Genomic DNA, 23,068 nt, shown 5'->3' on the forward strand with positions numbered 1-23,068 from the left:
AAGCTTTATTGGATTAGGCTTCCACGTTTTAAAAAAACATACACCATACACGTTTCGCTCTATTGAGCATTCTCAGAGGCTCTGTGCGCTGTACAGAGTCATACCTCCCAACTTTATGAGATCAGAAAGAGGGACACTTAAGCCACACCCCATAACCACACCCCATAACCACACCCAGGACTGTAAAAAGAAATATCACTCCGAGACCTTCTCCTTTTAGACAATGTACAGTGAGAATCTTTATTCACTCAGCTGAGGGCATTCTCTCTCATACCATACCAACGCAGAAAGGCGGGAATCCTTTGTCTACAGGCCTTTTTATACACATATATTCTGCTTTTTTTGGAAGTCTCTTTCTATAAGTCCAATCAACACTGTCTTATGGTGGCTTGGACCCATGGCCGGATTTGTGGGCAGGCCAAGTAGGCTGGGGCCTAGGGCGGGGCTTGAGCTAGGGCGGCCTGCAGCTGACAGCCAATCAGCTGCTTCATATCTGCCCTGTGTGCAATGCTTTGATTGCGTCCTCTCCGTACTGCAGCTGGTCCGTCTGCCCGCCAGCCCTCATGATTAGAGTGATTATTATCTACTCGCCCTCCTTCACAGCTCCCCGCTCACTGCACTGGATGCAGAAAGCTGCAGGTCATCAACAGCGAGGCTCACAGTGATGAGAGAGAGCGGTGCCCTGTAACGAACGGCAGCTGTATAATTCAGGAAGTAATCACTCACTGGCTCTCTCATCATCACTGTGAGCCACCACCACGCTGCTAACGATCTGCAAGCTCTGTAAGCAGTGAAGTAAGTGAGGGGAACATTGTGATGGAGATGCAAGCAGGGCTATCGCTGACATTGTACAGGCATGCCAATGGTCAGGAAGCACAGCGCTATGATACAGAAGCTCCATGCACACACAGGGGTCATTAGAAAACGGATCAAAGTAAAGAGGTCAGCACTTCTAAGTAAACAAGCTTGCCTGATTTATTGCCCATTTTCAATCACTCCACTGTGACGGGTAAAGGGTCTGTTTTCCTGATCCAGCCTTTTACTTTCCTTCAGATCACACTTTCCCTCTCTTGTCCTCTCCCATGTATTCTCTATTTCTGTCTTTTTCCCCATCCCCATCTTGTTCCCTCTCTCTTTTTTCCTATTCCATCTTGTGCTGTCTCTCCCTTGCTTTTCCCTCCTTCCCATCTCTATTCTTTTCCCCTCTCTCTTTTTTTGACTTTCAACTGTCCGCACAGGAACTCACAATCTAATCCCTACCATAGTCTGTTTATCCTATTATCATTATGCATTTTGTAGCTCCGTCTCCGACATCTTCTGCAGCACTTTACAGAGTACATTGGGATGTCACTGACTGTCCTCAGAGGAGCTCGCAGTTTAATCCTTACCATAATCATAGTCTATTGCACTGCCATACTATTATTATGTATTTATATAGCAGTGACATCTCCTGCAGCACATTACAGAGTACATAGTCATGTCACTGACTGTCCTCAAAGGAGCTCACAATCTAATCCTATGATAGTCGTAGTCTAATATCCTACCATATTATTATTATGTATTTATATAGCACTGACACCTTCTGCAGCACATTACAGAGTACATAGTCATGTCACTGACTGTCCTTAGAGGAGCTCACACTCTAATCCTACCATAGTCATAGTCTAATGTCCTACCATATTATTATTATGATGTATTTATATAGCACTGACATCTTCTGCAGCACTTTACAGAGTACATAGTGATGTCACTGACTGTCCTCAGAGGAGCTCACAATCTAATCCCTACCATAATCATAGTCTATTGTCCTGCCATACTATTATTCTGATGTTTATATAGCAGTGACATCTCCTGCAGCACTTTATAGAGTACATAGTCATGTCACTGACTGTCTTCAGAGGAGCTCGCAATATAATCCTACCATAGTCTAACGTCCTACCATATTATTATTATTATTATTATGTATTTAAATAGCACCGACATGTTCTGCAGCACTTTACGGAGTACATAATCATGTCATTGTTCTCAGAGGAGCTCACAATCTAATACATACCATAACCTACCATATTATGTATTTATATATTGCTGACATCTTCTGAAGCACTATAAAATGTATAGTCATGTCACTGACTGGGGCGGTTGTTGACTGTTGGCCTAGGGCGGTAAAAAGTACAAATCCGGCCCTGCTTGGACCTCCTTGCTGGGTGGGCCCCCTGTGTCCTTCGAAAGACTTCCTGTAAGATGACTTTCACTTTCGTCCTCAGGGCATGGTTGACTCCTAGACAAGTTTCATTTCTTCAGAATGACTTCAGAGAAGGCCAGCCCTGTGATCTGATTCAAACTGCTTCCCTTGTCCTCTGGAGGGGGTGGAAGAAGGTCACTCTGTAGGAAAAAGGCTTGGACATAGTAACTTTATCTTAAAACAATACTATTATCATATTCCTAAAGTGTCACTCTAGCTTACTAGTTTGATTACATTATTCTTATAGCAACATAGGAATAGAAAAAAGCATACACACTATTGATTATAAAACCTTCATTAATTCTTTCCACAGGACACACCCCTTTTTACGCATACTATAAAGATTTCATAAGAAATGTATGTTTTATCATTCAAACCACACTGGTCCTTTCTATCCTGGTTCATTTTCCTTAATATTAACATTTGAAAATAAGAAATATATACATTTAAAGAGACTCTGTATTAAAAAAATGGGGGTACTCACCTCGGGAGGGGGAAGTCTCTGGATCGTATTGAGGCTTCCCCGTCCTCCTCTGTTCCACAGTGGTCTCTGTCTAACCCTCAGAAGGCACAACAGACAATTTGTCAGGCTGTTTATTATTTACCTTCCCTGGCTCCAGCTTTATGAAGATGAAGATTTCATTTTTCAGCACGACCTGGCACCTACTCACAGTGCTAAAACCACTGGTAAATGGTTTACTGACCATGGTATTACTGTGCTCAATTGGCCTGCCAACTCTCCTGACCTGAACCCCATAGAGAATCTGTGGGATATTGTGAAGAGAAAGTTGAGAGACGCAAGACCCAACACTCTGGATGAGCTAGGCCGCTATCGAAGCATCCTGGGCCTCCATAACACCTGAGCAGTGCCACAGGTTGATTGCCTCCATGCCACGCCGCATTGAAGCAGTCATTTCTGCAAAAGGATTCCCGACCAAGTATTGAGTGCATAACTGAACACAATTATTTGAAGGTTGACCTTTTTTTTTTGTTTTAAAAACACTTTTCTTTTATTGGTCGGATGAAATATGCTAATTTTTTGAGATAGGAAATTTGGGTTTTCATGAGCTGTATGCCAAAATCATCAATATTAAAACAATAAAAGGCTTGAACGACTTCAGTTGTGTGTATTTGAATCTAAAATATATGAAAGTCTAATGTTTATCAGTACATTACAGAAAATAATGAACTTTATCACAATATGCTAATTTTTTGAGAAGATCCTGTAGTCTTGTCATTCATTGTCCCTCGGAAGAGCTCACAATCTTATTCCTACTATAGTCATATGTAATGTCCACCGTTCTGCCCATGCTTTTAAATGCGTGCCTTGAATGTGTGTAAACCGTAAACCCATATGATAAAGCACACAAACAGGTGATGTAGAGGGGGCATGTATTTAGAGAAAAACCTAAAAAAAAATAATAATAATAATAATATAAGGATGGGCTCTGTCACTTCAATACTTTGTCACTCTAACAGAACATTAATGGAAAAAGATAAAATGGTACACATGCACAAGCCAAAATATTATGTGCACTGCATGTACAAACACCTGCAATGGCCTGCCGTCTACATGCAAATGTCAGAGACTGCGGTTAAAGCATATTAATTTCCTCCTTTCTTACTGAATTCAATCATGCAGGTTTTCTTGAGGGCAATGTCATTCCGAGTCCAAATGCTAGAGGGCGCCAACTCCAAACTCCTCATACAGCAGCCAGGTACCTGAAAGGCAAAATAACAGAAAACCTGCTAATGTACCATAATAACACATAGGTAGGCACGTATTTTTAGCAAGTTTTATAATGTTAATGTGACTAACAATATATATTTCTTATGTCACTGAAATTAACAATATAGAATGTGTCCTCAGCGCAGGAGACGGCCATTTTGCTGTAGACTAGAGGAAGCAAGGGAGGGCTTCTTGTCCTGGCAGGGTGCGAAACTGGTCAATAATTAGGAGAGCTGCTGCATAGGAGACTGCAGGTTTCTGGATTCATACTCGCTCCAGATCACATCCAGGTGAGCAATGAGTTTGGGAGATGGGTAAACTGCATTTTACATTACATATACATACATACATAATATATAATATATAGTAAAATTAAAAAAAAAATCATTCTGCAATTGTGGAAGGATACTAGATGGCAGACTTTAGGGAACCCAGCAGGAAACATCATAGGGAATACACTCACCGCACCCTCTACAGCACAGAGTTGTGATTGACTGAATAGTGTTGGTGTAGTTTACTATAACCTACTAAAAACCTAGCAGAGCGGGTGCTGTCTACACCAGGGGTGCCCACACTTTTTCGGCTCGCGAGCTGTTTTAAAATTTGCCGCAACCAAGAGATCTACTAGTACAGGTAGCTAATTATAGGTGCCCAGTATAGGTAGGTAAGAATAGGTGTCCAGTATAGATAGCTCAGTATAGGTGCCCAGTATAGATAGCTTAGTATAGGTGCCCAGTACATGTATCTAGGTACAGGTGCTTAGGCAGTACAGGTAGCTAAGTATAGGTGACCAGGCAGTGCAGGTAGCTAAATATAGGTGACCAGGCAGTACAGGTAGCGAAGTATAGGTGCCCAATAAGTACAGTAATGACTTACCTCCCTCCAGTTCCAGCATTGGTGTCTGCAACCTGATCAGGGGAGATCAGGTTGCAGACACCAATGCTGGAACTGAAGGGAGGCAAGTCAGCCGTGGCTCCTGCTTCTACAGGAGGGCGGACAAGACAGCGGCCATTCGTTCCAGCGGACGTCAAATGTGGCTACATCCCATCAGATTCTGCTGCTGCTGCTCACAGCCAATCAGGGAAGGGATGGGCAGGAAAGATACGCAGCTGAACAGAGAGGCCCTCCCCTTTATCCGCACATCTCCGCTCCCCATCCCTTTCCTGATTAGCCGCGAGCAGTGGCAGCAGAATCTGATGGGACACAGCCAAATAGCTGGGATCTACAGCAGCGGCTGCCAAATTTAATGGGACGTGGCCATGCCACCGCAATCTACCAGTAGATCGCGATCAACCTATTGGGCAGCCCTGGTCTACACAATCAAGTTACCTGAATTTCTCTATGAGGTTTCCTGCTGGGTCCCCTAAAGTAGACTAGTGCCGATTAACCTACCTGGCGGTGCATTTCTGTCTGGAATGATGAGTCAAAAGCGGTACATTTCTTTTCAAGAATTATAGGCCTCCAATTCTTAAAGGGGCACTATGGCAAAAAATTGCAAAATTGAAAAGATGTGCAAACATAAACAAATAAGAAATATATTTTTCCAGAGTAAAATGAGCCATAAATTACTTAGTAGAAATCTGACAGAAGCAACAGGTTTTGGGCTAGATCATTTCTTCACGGTGGGATTCTCAGGTATTTATTTATTTTCAAAAGCACTTAGTGAATGGCAGTTGCTCTGTCCAACTGCCAAAAAAACTGTGTAGCAAGTAGGGAAGCTGGCCAGCATCATTGTTTAAATCCTTTTTTAGGGAATATCTTTATAAAGAATAAAAGCCTTGCTGAGAATCCCCTATGAAAAGATGGACTAGTCCAAAACCTGTCACTTCTGTCAGATTTCTACTACCTACTGTAAGTGACAGCAACATAGGAGAAAAGTAATTTATGGCTCATTTTACTTTGGAAAAAAATGTACTTCTTATTTATTTGTCTATGTTTGCACATATTTTAAATTTTACAATTTTTCGCCATAGTGCACTCACCAAAATATGTCGGAATAAAAGCCTGGTAGACATTCTGCATATGAATAAAAGACTAGAACACAAATTTGTTGATTTAATTAAATTTATTAGTACATTTTAAAAATTGTGAAACGTATAAATAAGGCAGGCAGAGAGTAGTCAAAATCCAAGCAGAGGTCGATGCAGGCGGCAGGCAGAGAGTAGTCAAAATTCCGGCAGACGTCGGTAACAGTAATTGGCTATATTGTCATCCTGTGCTTTCAAATGAGTTTATCTGCCATCTCAGCCATGGTAGTCAGGTGACACAGGGGAGAGATCGAATTACAACTTGTGATTAGAGACAAATGAGGAGGAATTAGAAGTGTATGTATGTATGTATGTATATATATATATATATATATATATATATATATATATATATATATCCTTCTCAAAAAATTAGCTTATTGTGATAAAGTTTCTTATTTTCTGTAATGTACTGATAAACATTAGACTTTCATATATTTTAGATTCATTACACACAACTGAAGTTGTTCAAGCCTTTTATTGTTTTAATATTGATGATTTTGGCATACAGCTCATGAAAACCCCAGATTCCTATCTAAAAAAAATTAGCATATTTCATCCGACCAATAAAAGAAAAGTGTTTTTAAAACGAAAAAAGTCAACCTTCAAATAATTATGTTCAGTTATGCACTGAATACTTGGTCGGTAATCCTTTTGCAGGAATGACTGCTTCAATGCGGCGTGGCATGGAGGCAATCAGCCTGTGGCAATGCTCAGGTGTTATGGAGACCCAGGATGCTTCAATAGCGGCCTTAAGCTCATCCAGAGTGTTGGGTCTTGCGTCTCTCAACTTTCTCTTCACAATATCCCACAGATTCTCTATGGGGTTCAGGTCAGGAGAGTTGGCAGGCCAATTGAGCACAGTAATACCATAGTCAGTAAACCATTTACCAGTGGTTTTTGCACTGTGAGCAGGTGCCAGGTCGTGTTGAAAAATGAAATCTTCATCTCCATAAAGCTTTTCAGCAGATGGAAGCATGAAGTGCTCCAAAATCTCCTGATAGCTAGCTGCACTGCCCCTGCCCTTGATAAAACACAGTGGACCAACACCAGCAGCTGACATGGCACCCCAGACCATCACTGACTGTGGGTACTTGACACTGGACTTCAGGCATTTTGGCATTTCCCTCTCCCCAGTCTTCCTCCAGACTCTGGCACCTTGATTTCCGAATGACATGCAAAAGTTGCTTTCATCCAAAAAAAGTACTTTGGACTACTGAGTAACAGTCCAGTGCTGCTTCTCTGTAGCCCAGGTCAGGCGCTTCTGCCGCTGTTTCTGGTTCAAAGTGGCTTGACCTGGGGAATGCGGCACCTGTAGCCCATTTCCTGCACACGCCTGTACACGGTGGCTCTGGAAGTTTCTACTCCAGACTCAGTCCACTGCTTCCGCAGGTCCCCCAAGGTCTGGAATCGGTCCTTCTCCACAATCTTCTTTAGGGTCCGGTTTCCTCTTCTCGTTGTGCAGCGTTTTCTGCCACACTTTTTCCTTCCCACAGACTTCCCACTGAGGTGCCTTGATACAGCACTCTGGGAACAGCCTATTCGTTCAGAAATTTCTTTCTGTGTCCTACCCTCTTGCTTGAGGGTGTCAAAGATGGCCTACTGGACAGCATTCAGGTCGTCAGTCTTACCCATGATTGTGGTTTTGAGTAATGAACCAGGCTGGGAGCTTTTAAAAGCATCAGGAATCTTTTGCAGGTTGATTCAGATGATTAGGTTAGTAGCACGTTTAGAGAACCTTTTCATGATATGCTAATTTTTTGAGATAGGAATTTTGGGTTTTCATGAGCTGTATGCCAAAATCATCAATATTAAAACAATAAAAGGCTTGAACTACTTCAGTTGTTTGTAATGAATCTAAAATATATGAAAGTCTGTCAGTACATTACAGAAAATAATGAACTTTATCACAATATGCTAATTTTTTTTAGAAGGACCTGTGTGTGTGTGTGTGTGTGTATATGTATATGTATATGTATATATATATATATATATATATATATATATATATATATATATATATATAATATTTATGTACTTGTTACATGGGTTACTTTTTCTATACAGGTCTCTAGGGGGCACTGTTTTCAGCAAAACAGGGCGAGGGCTCTTCAGGTCCACTTTAAAATTTTGTCCCGCCCCGTGACGTCAACTGATTGGCCGCCAGGTCCCCGGAAGAAGAGCAGGGACATGGAGATCCCGGCAGCCCGAAATAGCTCTATGCAGCCGGGGAGAGAGGCTGGAGTCTCGCAGCGCCGATTGCGCGGGGAACTCCAAAACTACATTGAAAGCAGGGAATTGGCTACCCTGACCTGAGCTCGGGCTTACCGCTCACAGCTCATTTCTCCTACCCCAAGCTCAGGTTGGAGTTACCGCCAGGGAGGTCAAAGAGTTGTTGTTGTTATTATTAATTAATAAAGCACCAACATATTCTGTGAGTTGCTACATACTGTATCTGCTTAACTCATACATGACAAACTCCGGCCCGCGGGCCAAATCTGGCCCTCAGAGCTCTTAAATTTGGCCTCAACTGGTTTCCCTACTTTGCATTATGTTTAGCCCACTCTAGATCACCAGGGAAGCTATATTGGAGGTGAAGCACTAGAACACCAGGGAAGTCAAATGGGGGAGGTGGGGGAAAGCACTAAACACTAGGGAATCGTATAGGAGAGATTGAAGGGCCACTAGACACTTGGGAACTGTATGGGGGGGAGGAGGACCACTAGACACAGGGTAACTATAGGGGAGGGAGGAGGACCACTTGACACCTGGGAACAGTATAGGGGAGGGAGGAGGACCACTATACACAGGGTAACTGTATAGAGGAGGTAGGAGGACCACTACACACCAGGGAACTGTATAGGGGAGGGAGGAGGACCACTAGACACCAGAGAACTGTATAGGGGAGGGAGGAGGACCACTAGACACCTGGGAACTGTATAGGGGAGGGAGGAGGACCACTATACACAGGGTAACTGTATAGGGGAGGGAGGAGGACCACTAGACACCAGGGAACTGTATAGGGGTTGGAGGGTGGCTATTAGACACCAGAGAACTTTATTAACCAGCCTGGCGGTATGGACGAGCTCAGCTCGTCCATCACCGCCGGAGGCTGCCGCTCAGGCCCTGCTGGGCCGATTTTCTTCAAATAAAGAGCAGCACACGCAGCCGGCACTTTGCCAGCCGCGTGTGCTGCCTGATCGCCGCCGCTCTGCGGCGATCCGCCGCGAGCAGCGGCGAAAGAGGGTCCCCCCAGCCGCCTGAGCCCAGCGTAGCCGGAACAAAAAGTTCCGGCCAGCGCTAAGGGCTGGATCGGAGGCGGCTGACGTCAGGACGTCGGCTGACGTCCATGACGTCACTCCGCTCGTCGCTATGGCGACGATCTAAGCAAAACAAGGAAGGCCGCAATGAGCTCATTGCGGCCTTCCTTGTTTATTCTGGGCGCCGGAGGCGATCGGAAGAACGCCTCCGGAGTGCCCTCTAGTGGGCTTTCATGCAGCCAACTTTCAGTTGGCTGCATGAAATAGTTTTTTTTTTATTAAAAAAAAACCCTCCCGCAGCCTCCCTGGCGATCTTATCAGAACGCCAGGGTGGTTAAACAAGGGGGTGGCCAGTAGACATTGACTTTAGCATGCGACTAGGTCCCTGTGTTCAATTTTGGCCCACTTTGTATTTGAGTTTGACACTCCACGCTTAACCCAATACTGATAAGACAGCTCTTTAGGGCTGATATGGGTACAAACAATATTGTACCAATTAAATTACATTTACAGTTAGACATAAGCGGAGACTTCTGAGTTTGGGCAGCAAGCTGGTGTCACACAGGTTTGGTGTTCAGAAGCATATTGTAATGTGGAGAGTGATTTGAAGATGTGACTCCACTCTTATACTATTGCTTTCCAAACTTAAAGGAACGCTGTAGGGGGAAAAGGATTTCTACTTACCTGGGGCTTCTAATGGTCCCCTGAAGACGTCCTGAGCCCGCGCAGCCATTCACCGATGCTCCGGTCCCCGTCGCCGATTCACTTCCAGAATTTGTGACTTTAAAGTCGCTAACCACTGCGCCTGCGCAGCCACGTCTTCGCCGGGAGCGTACTGCACAGGTGCAGACAGAGGTGACGGGCAAGTAGCGACCGCGCTGCATATGTGCCGTAAGCCCCGGCTCCTGAAGTTACCAGGCCAGATTGCAGAGGAACAAGGCAGCAGAGGAGGATGGTGAGGAATCAGCGTGAAGGGGGCTAGAGGAAGCCCCAGATATGTATAAAACCTTTTATCCTTCTTCTCAGGTTTACTTTAAAGTAAATGTGAAGTGACTGTAAAAACAAAAGTCAGACACCCACCTATGGAGAGGGTGGGTATATACCTTGTATTGAAGAACAATAACCCAGAAAATTGTGCAGAACCCGCATTTGCAATTGTGACAAAAAGCCCATCGCTCATGTGAGAACACTCACATAGGATTTCATTACACAAGTGCTCTTACAGTGCTTTTAGAAACCCTAAACTCAAAACGCTCATAGTGTAAACCAGCCATAATGGGTGAATTGTTTTTTTTTTTTTTTTATACAGTGGCTTCAGCATTACTCTAACATATCTCCTTAGTGCCTAATCCAACCCCCATTCTCAAAAGAACACATTAACAAATGTGATCCTGACAGCACCGAGACAGGTAGCTATTCCAGCTCACTCTACTTCCTGATTATTCTGCATATGGTGGGAGGCTGCCTTTACTAGGGGCACACCTGGCTATTGTGGGAAGGGGGCTAGCTAATACTGGGGGCACACCTGGCTATACTGGGGAGGTGGGGCTACCTAATACTGGGGGCACATTTGCTACCTGTACTGGGGCGGGCACAATTTGGTGTGTGTGGGGGGTGCACTTTTGAATCTCTGCCTCCAGTGCTGAGAGACTGTGTCCCGTTCCTGACAAATGCGGTTATGCTTACTGAAGCATTTTCTCTGTATTCCTAGGACTCCACACTGGAACATATTGCACCATTATCAGGTTTTCATCATAAACTCAATTTTAAAAAATGTGTTTTGTGCATTGTATCTTTTTTTAGTGATTCGGATGATTCGTGTAAAAACTGAAGAAGAAGAAGAAGAGGTGTTTGTGAGGGGAGATGAGCCATGTAAGGAGGAGGAAATTCCTGTACAGATCAGCACAGGTGAGATAAGCACTAACTACAGGAAAACCTCATACTTTCCTTTGATGGTGTAATGGTTAAGGGCTCTGCCTCTGACACAGAAGACCAGGGTTCGAATCTCGGCTCTGCCTGTTCAGTAAGCCAGCACTAATTCAGTAGGAGACCTTTGGCAAGTCTCCCTTACACTGCTACTGCCAATAGAGCGTGCCCTAGTGGCTGCTGCTCTGCTCTGGCGCTTTGAGTCCGCAAGGAGAAAAGCGCAATATAAATGTTATTTGTCTTGTCTTGTCTCTTGTTAACTCACTGCAACCATCTCTACTTACCTGTTCTCTGTCAGTAAAGAAAAGTAATCAAGAGACCATATGTGCCCACAGAGTGCAAAGCTGGAGCCATCAGCCCCTATTAGAAGTAATGGGAAGACAGAATGTGCCCAGTGGGAGAATCAGGAGACATCAGCCCCTATTAGAAGTAATGTGGAGACAGTATGTGCCCAGTGGGAGAATCAGGAGACACCAGCCCCTATTAGAAGTAATGGGGAGACAGTATGTGCCCAGTGGGGGAGTCAGGAGACATCAGCCCCTATTAGATGTAATGTGGAGACAGTATGTGCCCAGTGGAGGAGTCAGGAGACATCAGCCCCTATTAGAAGTAATGGGGAGACAGTATGTGGCTAGTGGGGGAGTCAGGAGACATGAGCCCCATTAGAAGTCATGGGGAGACAGTATGTGCCCAGTGGGGGAGTCAGGAGACAGCCCCTTTTAGAAGTAATGGGGAGACAGTATTTGACCAGTGGGGGAGTCAGGAGACATCAGCCCCTATTAGAAGTAATGGGGAGACAGTATGTGCCCAGTGGGGGAGTCAGGAGACATCAGCCCCTATTAGAAGTAATGGGGAGACAGTATGTGCCCAATGAGGGAGTCAGGAGACATCAGCCCCTATTAGAAGTAATGGGGAGACAGTATGTGGCCAGTGGGGAGTCAAGAGACATCAGTTCCTATTAGAAGTAATGGGGAGACAGTATGTGGCCAGTGGGGGAGTCAGGAGACATCAGCCCCTATTAGAAGTAATGGGGAGACAGTATGTGCCCAATGAGGGAGTCAGGAGACATCAGCCTCTATTAGAAGCAATGGAGAGACAGTATGTGGCCAGTGGGGGAGTCAGGAGACATCAGTTCCTATTAGAAGTAATGGGGAGACAGTATGTGGCCAGTGGGGGAGTCAGGAGACATCAGCCCCTATTAGAAGTAATGGGGAGACAGTATGTGGCCAGTGGGGGAGTCAGGAGACCTCAGCCCCTATTAGAAGTAATGGGGAGACAGTATGTGCCCAGTGGGGGAGTCAGGAGTCATCAGATCAGCCTCTATTAGAAGTAATGGGGAGACAGTATGTGCCCAGTGGGGGATTCAGGAAACATCAGCTCCTATTAGAATTAATGGGGAGACAGTATGTGGCCAGCGGGGGAGTCAGGAGACATCTGCCCCTATTAGAAGTAATGGGGAGACAGTATGTGCCCAGTGGGGGAGTCAGGAGACATCAGCCTCTATTAGAAGTAATGGGAGAGACAGTATGTGCCCAGTGGGGGAGTCAGGAGACATCAGCCCCTATTAGAAGTAATGGGAGAGACAGTATGTGCCCAGTGGGGGAGTCAGGAGACATCAACCCCTATTAGAAGTAATGAAAAAAGTTCAAAACCCGTAATTGCAAAAGTATAAATCCATTTATTACTAAATAATCTATGAAAGACTAACACTGATGAAATTTCTCAGTCTCTCCAATAATGATGACACAAATTCTCATCCAGCTGGATGAGAATTTGTGTCATCATTATTGGAGAGACTGAGAAATTTCATCAGTGTTAGTGAATTGAATGACAGTGCTTTGCTTTTTTAGTCTGCGTGCAGGAATTGTGCTACACGCCATAATATGAACTTCTCCAGCTAGATGCTATATAGCATGTTGCTTTGCTGACAACACTAAGAACTTTATTAGGCAGGCCTGCTTTACAAGAGCTCTGAGGGTAGAAGGCAGGGAGGTTTACCTGTGGTGGTTTCTCTCCCATGCCAGGGGTATTGCTTGTGGGTGGTGTTGGGGCTTGAATCCTGGGTCTTTTTATGCGGGGGTTGCACTTTGGGGCATACACCGCATTGTCTTTTATAGATTATTTAGTAATACATGGATTTATACTTTTGCAATTACGGGTTTTGAACTTTTTTCATTAGTGTTATAGTGTGCCCAGCACACAATTGTATGTGAATTTTTGATCCCTATTACAAGTAATGGGGAGACAGTATGTGCCCAGTGGGGGAGTCAGGAGACATCAGCCTCTATTAGAAGTAATGGGGAGACATTATGTGGCCAGTGGGGGAGTCAGGAGACATCAGCCCCTATTAGAAGTAATGGGGAGACAGTATGTGGCCAGTGGGGGAGTCAGGAGACATCAGCCCCTATTAGAAGTAATGGGGAGACAGTATGTGGCCAGTGGAGGAGTCAGGAAACATCAGCCCCTATTAGTAGTAATGGGGAGACAGTATGTGGCCAGTGGGGGAGTCAGGAGACATCAGCCCCTATTAGAAGTAATGGGGAGACAGTATGTGCCCAGTGGGGGAGTCAGGAGACATCAGCGCCTATTAGAAGTAATGGGGAGACAGTATGTGGCCAGTGGGGGAGTCAGGAGACCTCAGCCCCTATTAGAAGTAATGGAGAGACAGTATGTGGCCAGTGGGGAGTCAGGAGACATCAGCCCCTATTAGAAGTAATGGGGAGACAGTATGTGCCCAGTGGGGGAGTTAGGAGACATCAGCGCCTATTAGAAGTAATGGGGAGACAGTATGTGGCCAGTGAGGGAGCCAGGAGTCATCAGCCCCATTAGAAGTAATGGGGAGACACAGGGGCGTAGCATTCAGTATAGCAACCATAGCGTTGCTATGGGGCCCGTGGTAGCCCTACGCCAGAGGGAGCCCGGGGCCCCTGCCGGATTCAGAGTACTTTTTTTTTTTTAATTATATAATACAATGAGGATGATGCCGGTCTGGGCCCCCCCACCCCCCCCTTCATAATTTTAGAAAAGCGGGCCCTCCCCCGGCCCCCCTCCTCTGATAAAGTGGCTGGTGAGGAGGGGGACTACGTGGCGGCGCATTGATCCTCCCTGGTGGCCGGGCCCAACACTTACTCTATAGTTCCGGCTTCCGGGCCGGCCAGCCAGGGAGGAGGACGCAGTCTCGGAGAGGGGTGAAGACCGACGTGCAGCAACCAGGAGGGAGCGGACCGGCTGCACAGTCACAGTGCCTCACTGCCTATCCTCAGCTCAGCGGCAGTGTGCTGTGCAGGAGTGCGATCGTCTGGACGGAGTGGAGGAGGCGGAGCTTCCCTGGAGGCTGGAGCGTCACTCGAGGATGAGGAGGAGAGCGGAGCACCGACCTGACCCGACCCCACGAAAGCTGCAGGCAGCATTGTAAGTATGTTGTGCCTCAGTGCCTGGTGCTGGAGGGTGGAAATTGGGGCCTGCCCGGGGGACTTTCTGGCTGCTGCCGACCACCACCCATACCTGGCCAGCGGCCATGATGCGACCTGGTGCTGGGTACTGGCTGCTGGGGGAGGGGGTCTGTCAGCGCACATAACGATTATTGTCTGGTGAATGCTCCCCATAACGATTATTGTCTGGTGAATGCTCCCCATAACAATTATTGTCTGGTGAATGCTCCCCATAACGATTATTGTCTGGTGAATGCTCCCCATAACGATTATTGTCTGGTGAATGCTCCAAATAACGATTATTGTCTGGTGAATGCTCCCCATAACGATTATTGTCTGGTGAATGCTCCCCATAACGATTATTGTCTGGTGAATGCTCCCCCCCCCCCACATAATGATTATTGTCTGGTGAATGCTCCCCACCTAACGATTATTGTCTGGTGAATTCTCCCCCCACATAACGATTATTGTCTGGTGAATGCTCCCCATAATGATTGTCTGGTGAATGCTCCCAAGATAACTATTATTGTCTGGTGAATGCTCCCCATAACGATTATTGTCTGGTGAATGCTCCCCACATAACGATTATTGTCTGGTGAATGCTCCCCATAACGATTATTGTCTGGTGAATGCTCCCACATAACGATTATTGTCTGGTGAATTCTCCCCATAACGATTATTGTCTGGTGAATGCTCCCCCCACATAATGATTATTGTCTGGTGAATGCTCCCCATAACGATTATTGTCTGGTGAATGCTCCCCATAACGATTATTGTCTGGTGAATGCTCCCCCCCCCCACATAATGATTATTGTCTGGTGAATGCTCCCCCCACATAATGATTATTGTCTGGTGAATGCTCCCATCACATAACGATTATTGTCTGGTGAATGCTCCCCCCCACATAACGATTATTGTCTGGTGAATGCTCCCCCCACATAATGATTATTGTCTGGTGAATGCTCCCCCCACATAACGATTATTGTCTGGTGAATGCTCCCCCCCACATAACGATTATTGTCTGGTGAATGCTCCCCCCACATAATAATTATTGTCTGGTGAATGCTCCCCCCCCACATAACGATTATTGTCTGGTGAATTCTCCCCCCACATAACGATTATTGTCTGGTGAATGCTCCCCCCACATAACGATTATTGTCTGGTGAATGCTCCCCCCACATAACGATTATTGTCTGGTGAATGCTCCCACATAACGATTATTGTCTGGTGAATGCTCCCACATAACGATTATTGTCTGGTGAATTCTCCCCATAACGATTGTCTGGTGAATGCTCCCCATAACGATTATTGTCTGGTGAATGCTCCCCCCACATAATGATTATTGTCTGGTGAATGCTCCCCCCACATAATGATTATTGTCTGGTGAATGCTCCCCCCACATAACGATTATTGTCTTTTGAATTCTCCCCCCACATAACGATTATTGTCTGGTGAATGCTCCCCATAACGATTATTGTCTGGTGAATGCTCCCCCCACATAACGATTATTTTCTGGTAAATGCTGCGCACAATCTGCTGCCAAAAAGATTGCATTTGTGGGGAAATCTGTTGCCAATCTGAATCCATTTGTGGGGAAATCTGTTGCCAATCTCATTGCATTTAGTGGGTAAATCTTCTGATCTTCTGCAAATCTGATTGCATTTTGTGGTCGGTCGGCCGGCCGGCCCTCCACCGTGTGGTGTGGAAAAAGAAAATGGCCCTACATGCCCGCGAAGTTGGACTGCACACTGCTAAGGTCCTGCATATTTGGCCCCACCCATGACCACGTCCACATGCTGTTGTGATTGTCCTTTTTTGGAAATCAAAATATGGTCACCCTAGCCAACCGCCACACCCATACCTGGCCCTGGGGGGGGGGGGGGGGGCATAGCACCTATTAGAAGTAATGGGGAGACAGTATGTGCTCAGTGGGGAGTCAGGAGACATCAACCCCTATTAGGAGTAATGGGGAGACAGTATGTGGCCAGTGGGGGAGCCGGGAGACATCAGCCCCTATTAGAAGTAATGGGGAGACAGTATGTGGCCAGTGGGGGAGTCAGGAGACATCAGCCCCTATTAGAGGTAATGGGGGGACAGTATGTGTCCAGTGGGGGGAGTCAGGATACATCAGCCCCTATTAGAAGTAATGTGGAGACAGAATGTGCCCAGTAGGGGAGTCAGGAGACAGTAGATCCTGTTAGAAGTAATGGGGAGACAGTATGTGGCCAGTGGGGGAGTCAGGAGACAGCCCCTTTTAGAAGTAATGGGGAGAACAGTATGTGGCCAGTGGGGGAGTCGGGAGACACCAGCCCCTATTAGAAGTAATGGGGAGACAGTACATGCCCAGTGGGGGAGTCAGGAGACATCAGCCCCTATTAGAAGTAATGGGGAGACAGTACATGCCCAGTGGGGGAGTCAGGAGACATCAGCCCCTATTAGAAGTAATGGGGAGACAATATTTGCCCAGTGGGGGAGTCAGGAGACATCAGCCCCTATTAGAAGTAATGGGGAGACAATATTTGCCCAGTGGGGGAGTCAGGAGACATCAGCCCCTATTAGAAGTAATGGGGAGACAATATTTGCCCAGTGGGGTTTGCTTTAAGGTCAGTGAAGTAGTTTGTTGTTAGTGGTGAGCAAAAAAAAACAACTCTACTCCCATTGAAAATTGTCACTGACTCACATGTAACAGGAGATCACATGTAACCAATCCACCAATCCAAGCCTCTGTCTGCTAGTTAAAGGACTGCTGTAGTGAGAACAATAACAGTTGCCTGCCAGCGCTGCCGATCTATTTGGCTGCAATAGTGTCTGAATAACTCCAGAAACCTCCAGTTCCCTTTGTCCTAATTGTTCCCTCGCCGCCGTCCTCTGCCCCCTGGATCCTCCGTTATTGCTCCCGGTAACTTCGGCCAGTCGGCACAGTGCAGCCTCACTCCCGTAGTACTGTGCAGGGTGTTTGGGGGTGTGGCCGTGCCACACATGCACAGTAAGCCCCGACTCCCGAAGTTACCAGGATCAATAACGGAGGACGCAGGAGGCGAAGGACGCCGGTGAGGGACTGATAAGGCTGAAGAGGGCTGGAGGAAGCCCCAGGTATGTATGAAGTTTTATTTAATCTCAGATTTACTTTAAGACTCCTATTTTTTAAATGCATAAAATAGTCACTTTGCATTTATCAACAATGATCAGTGTTTTATGCTTTGCACCCCTGTGTGTGTTGTAATAAATGTATTGAAAGTACATGACTGGCTGGGTGCTGTGATTCTTTTCCATATCAACATTTGTGTACTCTTGCAGAACCCCCATCGCTGGATGTTGTCCACTCATCCCTTTATTCCTTCAGCAGTCATATGGGGTATTGGGGAGTAGCGGTCAGAATTGTCACCATCACTGGCCTCCACCTGACACTACCCGTCCCCTCCTGCAGCATTACCTTCCCCTCTGGCACCCAAATTATTCATTGGGTTCTGCTATGGTCGTATTTAACATTGCAGTCTATGACAATGCCAAAATGACCAGGCACCGCTCGGCACAAAAATGATGTGCCTGGATCCATGCAGCAGATAGCTTTCTGAAAGCATCCTTGGTCACGTGATTTTTTTTTTCCAATGTGAATTTTATCTGAATTGGCTGCATCAGATATGAAAATTGTACAAGTGATGACCTAGTGACATAGTGACCTCTATTCAGCTGTACTAACCTTAAAAACTCTGGGAAAGTAATCTTAGAGCACACAGAGAAAAATTACTTTTCAAGATATACTGTAGATATAAATTGCCGGTAATAAATACCACCTAGAGACTTGACACGACCAGCTATATATGCCTTCCCTCTAATCTTGTCCTAGAATTAAGTTCTCTCCGAGAGACCTCTAAGCCAAGATCATAATCCTGAGGAAGTGAACGATGCCTTTTCTAAGGTTCACGAAATGGGTTGAGTCCTAAAAAAACTTAGCTCTGGTCACCATGACATTTATATACAATAATGTTTGTGTACTATATGGGACTATGTCTCTTGCTTATAAATGCAGAGGTGGTGTATTATTTGTGTGTGTGCCCTTCAAAAATAAGGAAGAAAGTGCCCGGTCCCCTCCTCATACTAAGGGAGGTGTTTAGGGGATCCATGAAGTGTTAAAACCTAAACCAATCTGTGTCCCCAAAATAATCACAATCCCTTTATTGTAGCTGTTAAATAGGCACTTACTTTGTTATCTGATCATTTATGTTCTGTGCCTTTCTTGCTTTCTGCCTCTTTGGTGCCCCCTCAGCATTGTTCACCGACTGGCCAGTCGATGTGCTAGTATCTGACTTTCGGCACGACCCTCCTGGGTCTAAGTGCTGATGCGTTTCCTTTATTTCAAAATTCAGATGCGTGGCTGTTTCTCCTGCGCGCACGTCACCTCTTGTGTCACGCGGTGACAGTGCGCGGCAGTCACTGCACGCTTCCTTCTGCCCGCCCCAGGAGATAGAAGGGTAGGACGGATGCATGGGCTACTACAAGACGCTTGTGCACTTCAAACAGTGCATGAGTGGGGGAAAGGGAATTTGCACTCTGTCAGCCGCTCTGGAAATGAAAGCAGAGCGGCTGCAGTGCCATATTAGGGAACAAAACAACATTGGCCGAACAGAATAAAGAAAGGATGAGGAGAGGAGAAACCTAGACGAACAAGTTTAAAAAAAATGTCATAATTAAAAAAGTAAGCACTGACATACCTTCAGAATGGTTTAGGTTTCCTTTAATGGTTTAGGTTTAAAATAATACCAGTTACCTGACTCTCCTGCTGATCCTGTGTCTCTAATACTTTTAGCCACAGCCCCTCAGCAAGCATGCAGATCAGGTTGTCTGACTGAAGTCAGACAGGATTAGGTGCATGCTTTTTTTCAGGTGTGTGATTCAACCACTACTGCAGCCAAAGAGATCAACAGAACTCACAAGCAGCTGGTATTGTTTAAAATGAAACATCTACATCCCTTTCAGTTAAGGTTCCCTTTAAGTACACAAGACAAAAGAAAAATCTGTATTCTTTTTTTTCTTGTAATAGCAGGTTTGTACATTTTTGGCATGGTGAGATTCTGAGGACAACATAATATAGCAGAATGTGTTAGCAAATTGAGGGGCTTATACACACCATGCAATTTCCCATCAGATCAACTGATCGATTGACAATTTTCAGCACGCCTGATCTGCTTCTGATAGAAAAAGTGATGGATTTTGAGATCCGTACAGCACAACATTGGTCTATTTCTGGACCGGTAGCAGATTGGACATGCTGGAGATTATAGATTGATCAGCTGATCAGAGTTGAAAATGGCGTTGTGTGTATATAGGTGGCAACACACCATACAATTAAGAGCCAATTTTACACCAATTCGATCATTAAGATCGATCGTCCTAAAAAATTGAAAGTTTTTTTTTTCAGTGGTTCGAAAAATCTGAATTCCCGTTTTAAGTTGATAAAAGAAGATCAGGAGTGTTGGATTTTTCTGATCAATTTTTATCAAAATTGTATGGTGTGTGTTAAATTGTCAATTATTTGATGTGAAGACCCGAGCAATTTTTTTCTGAGTTTTCAATTATTATTTATTTCCATAATTGGAAAAAAATGTAACGTATATGTGTGGTACATTGATCCGATTGTATGTCTGTGGTACATTGATCAGATTTACAGTCCTCTTTAAAGGGAACCCGAGGTGAGAGGGATATGGAGACTGCCATATTTATTTCCTTTTAAACAATACCAGTTGCCTGGCAGTGCTCCTGGTCCTGTGTCTGATACTTTTAGCCATAGACCCAGAACAAGCATGCAGCAGATCAGGTACTCTGACTCAGGTTTTACTGGATTAGCCATATGCTTGTTCCAGGGTTATGACTTAGACACTAGTTATGCCAGAAAATCAACAGGGCTGCCATGCAAATGGCATTGTTTGCAAGCAAATAAATATGGCAGCCTCCATAACCCTCTCACCTTGGGTTCCCTTTAAAGTCCTAACTAGTCTATTTTAACTAATTCTTATATGTCACTCATTTCTTTTTAAACAATACTATTTGCCTGGCACCCTGCTGATCTGCCAGTGTCTGAATCACGCACCTGAAATAAGCATGCGGCAACTGCAGTCACACTTAAGTCAAACAACTGATCTGCATGCTTGTTCTGGGTCTGTGACTAAAAGTATTAGAGGCAGAGGATCAGCAGGAGAACCAGGCAATGTGCATTGTTTATAAGGAAATAAATATGGTAGCCTCCATCTCCCTCTCAGGTTAGATGTCCTTTCGGACCAACAAATATTTCAGTGTCTCATAGGGTTGCCTCTTTTGTCATTTTAGAATTGTTCACACATTACCAATGTACCCATCCCTATTACTACACATTTTATATTCTCGGCAGATGGACAGTACATCCACAGTGACACTGGTGAGCATCATGGTGACTCCCCAAATCATGACAGTGATTGTGAGAGAACAGCAGAGGATGGAACATCCAGTGATGGTGACACAACAGAAGAGGATGAAACATCCAGCGATGGTGAGACACCAGAAGAGGATGACACATCCAGTTCTTCAAATGTAAACTCCACAAACCCATCAACCTCATTATCATGTTCTGAGTGTGGGAAAAGCTTTACATCAAAACCCATTCTCTACAGACACCAAACATGGCACTTCCGTGATGATAAGTGGTTTACATGTTTTATATGCTGGAGAAGTTTTGCGCTGGAATCTGAATTTGTCCTTCATGTGAGGAAGCACACGGAGGGAAAGCCATTTTCATGCTCTGAATGTGGGTATTGTTTTGCCTGCAGGAGTAATTTAAATAAACATCAGAAAATTCACACCAGAGAGAAAAGCCCTTTTTCATGTTCTGAATGTGGGAAATGTTTTGAGAGCAGGAGCATTTTAAAACAACATCAGAAAATTCACACTGAAGAGAACAGGCCATTTTCATGTTCTGAATGTAGGAAGTGTTTTGCCTACGAGAGCATTTTAAATCATCATCAGAAAATTCATACAGTAAAGAAGCCATTTTCATGTTCCACGTGTGATAAGCGGTTTTCTGGAAGAAGTCATCTTGTTATACATGAAAGAGTGCACACTGGGGAGAAGCCATTTTCATGCTCCAGTTGCGATAAACGGTTTCCTACAAGAGCACAACTTGTTTTACATGAAAGAGTGCACACCGGGGAGAAGCCATATTCATGTTCTGAATGTGGGAAATGCTTTTCCCAGAAGAGCCTTCTAAATACCCATTGGCGTGTTCACACAAGGATAAAGCCAACAAAGCCATATAACTGCTCTGAATGTGGAAAGGGTTTTATCAGAGAAAGTAACCTTGTCAAGCATGAAAAGGATCATATCAAGGAGAAGCAATGTTAGTGGCAACAAATGTTTTAGCCACTGAGGCCATCTTACTGCACATCAGCAAAATCATATTGCGGAAAAGCCATGCTGGTTACATGGGGTGAAAGAAGACAAGACAAATAACATTTATATCGCGCTTTTCTCCTGGCGGACTCAAAGCGCCAGAGCAGCAGCCACTAGGGCATGCTCTATAGGCAGTAGCAGTGTTAGGGAGACTTGCCTAAGGTCTCCTACTGAATAGGTGCTGGCTTACTTAACAGGCAGAGCCAAGATTCGAACCCTGGCCTCCTGCGTCAGAGGCAGAGCCCTTAACCATTACACCATCCAGCCACATTCATTCCAAGAAAGAATTGTTACTCGGCTTCAACAAAGGAAAAGACTTGTCCCGGAATCCTAAACGATGCAGAAGAAGGCATAAATTCTTCTAAATTATTGTCTAACTTGCTTTAACCTCCTGAGCAGTATGCCTGACACTGTGTTGGGCATGCCGTTCAAGAGGTTTTAGAAGGCACAAGTGTCTCCCAGTATGTTTTCTAGGTTTACAGGCTCCAGTACTATGTAGCCAGCAATAGGCTAGCTAGTATAGGTACCCCCGATCCTGCCGCTCTTACTCACCAAGCCTTGTTCCAGCAATAGCAGCAGCCTCTCTGCTCAGCTCCGGTATTCTCTGGCGGATCAAGACTGCTCAGTCCAGATTTTACCTATAGAGAATACTGTAGCTGTTTGGGGAGGCTGGGGCGATCGCTGGACAGAGGTTTGGGGAGTAGCTAGATTAAGGTGGGGGGGGTGGTAGAAGGCACCTATACTAGCTAGCCTATTGCAGGCTACATGGTATTGGAGCCCATAAACCTTGAAAATGTCTGGGAAAAACCTGTGCCTTGCTCACCTATACTGGGGACACCTGTACCTACCTAGCCTATACTGGGGGACACCTGTACCTACCTAGCCTATGCTGGGGACACCTGTACCTACCTGGCCTATGCTGGGGGACACCTGTACCTACCTAGCCTATGCTGGGGACACCTATACCTACCTAGCCTATGCTGGGGGGACACCTGTACCTACCTAGCCTATGCTGGGAGACACCTGTACCTGTC

The 23,068-nt window shown here is 45.3% G+C and overlaps 1 protein-coding gene across 2 annotated transcripts; it reads left to right on the forward strand.

The window, feature by feature from the left end:
• Positions 1-886: 886 nt before the first annotated feature.
• Positions 887-22,635, forward strand: LOC137536244 (oocyte zinc finger protein XlCOF6.1-like). 2 transcript variants are annotated; one of them, XM_068258368.1, is made up of 4 exons: positions 3,963-4,015; positions 4,113-4,261; positions 11,062-11,166; positions 21,001-22,635. In XM_068258368.1, the coding sequence occupies exons 3-4, from the start codon at positions 11,070-11,072 to the stop codon at positions 21,984-21,986; spliced, it is 1,083 nt and encodes a 360-aa protein (XP_068114469.1). In that variant the 5' UTR covers positions 3,963-4,015; positions 4,113-4,261; positions 11,062-11,069; the 3' UTR covers positions 21,987-22,635. The 2 variants fall into 2 exon arrangements, with proteins under 2 accessions (XP_068114470.1, XP_068114469.1); XM_068258369.1 differs by lacking the exons at positions 3,963-4,015; positions 4,113-4,261 and adding an exon at positions 887-942.
• The last annotated feature ends 433 nt before the right edge of the window (positions 22,636-23,068 follow it).

Source organism: Hyperolius riggenbachi, chromosome 10, assembly GCF_040937935.1.
Source record: "Hyperolius riggenbachi isolate aHypRig1 chromosome 10, aHypRig1.pri, whole genome shotgun sequence".
Classification (NCBI taxonomy): Eukaryota; Metazoa; Chordata; class Amphibia; order Anura; family Hyperoliidae; genus Hyperolius; species Hyperolius riggenbachi.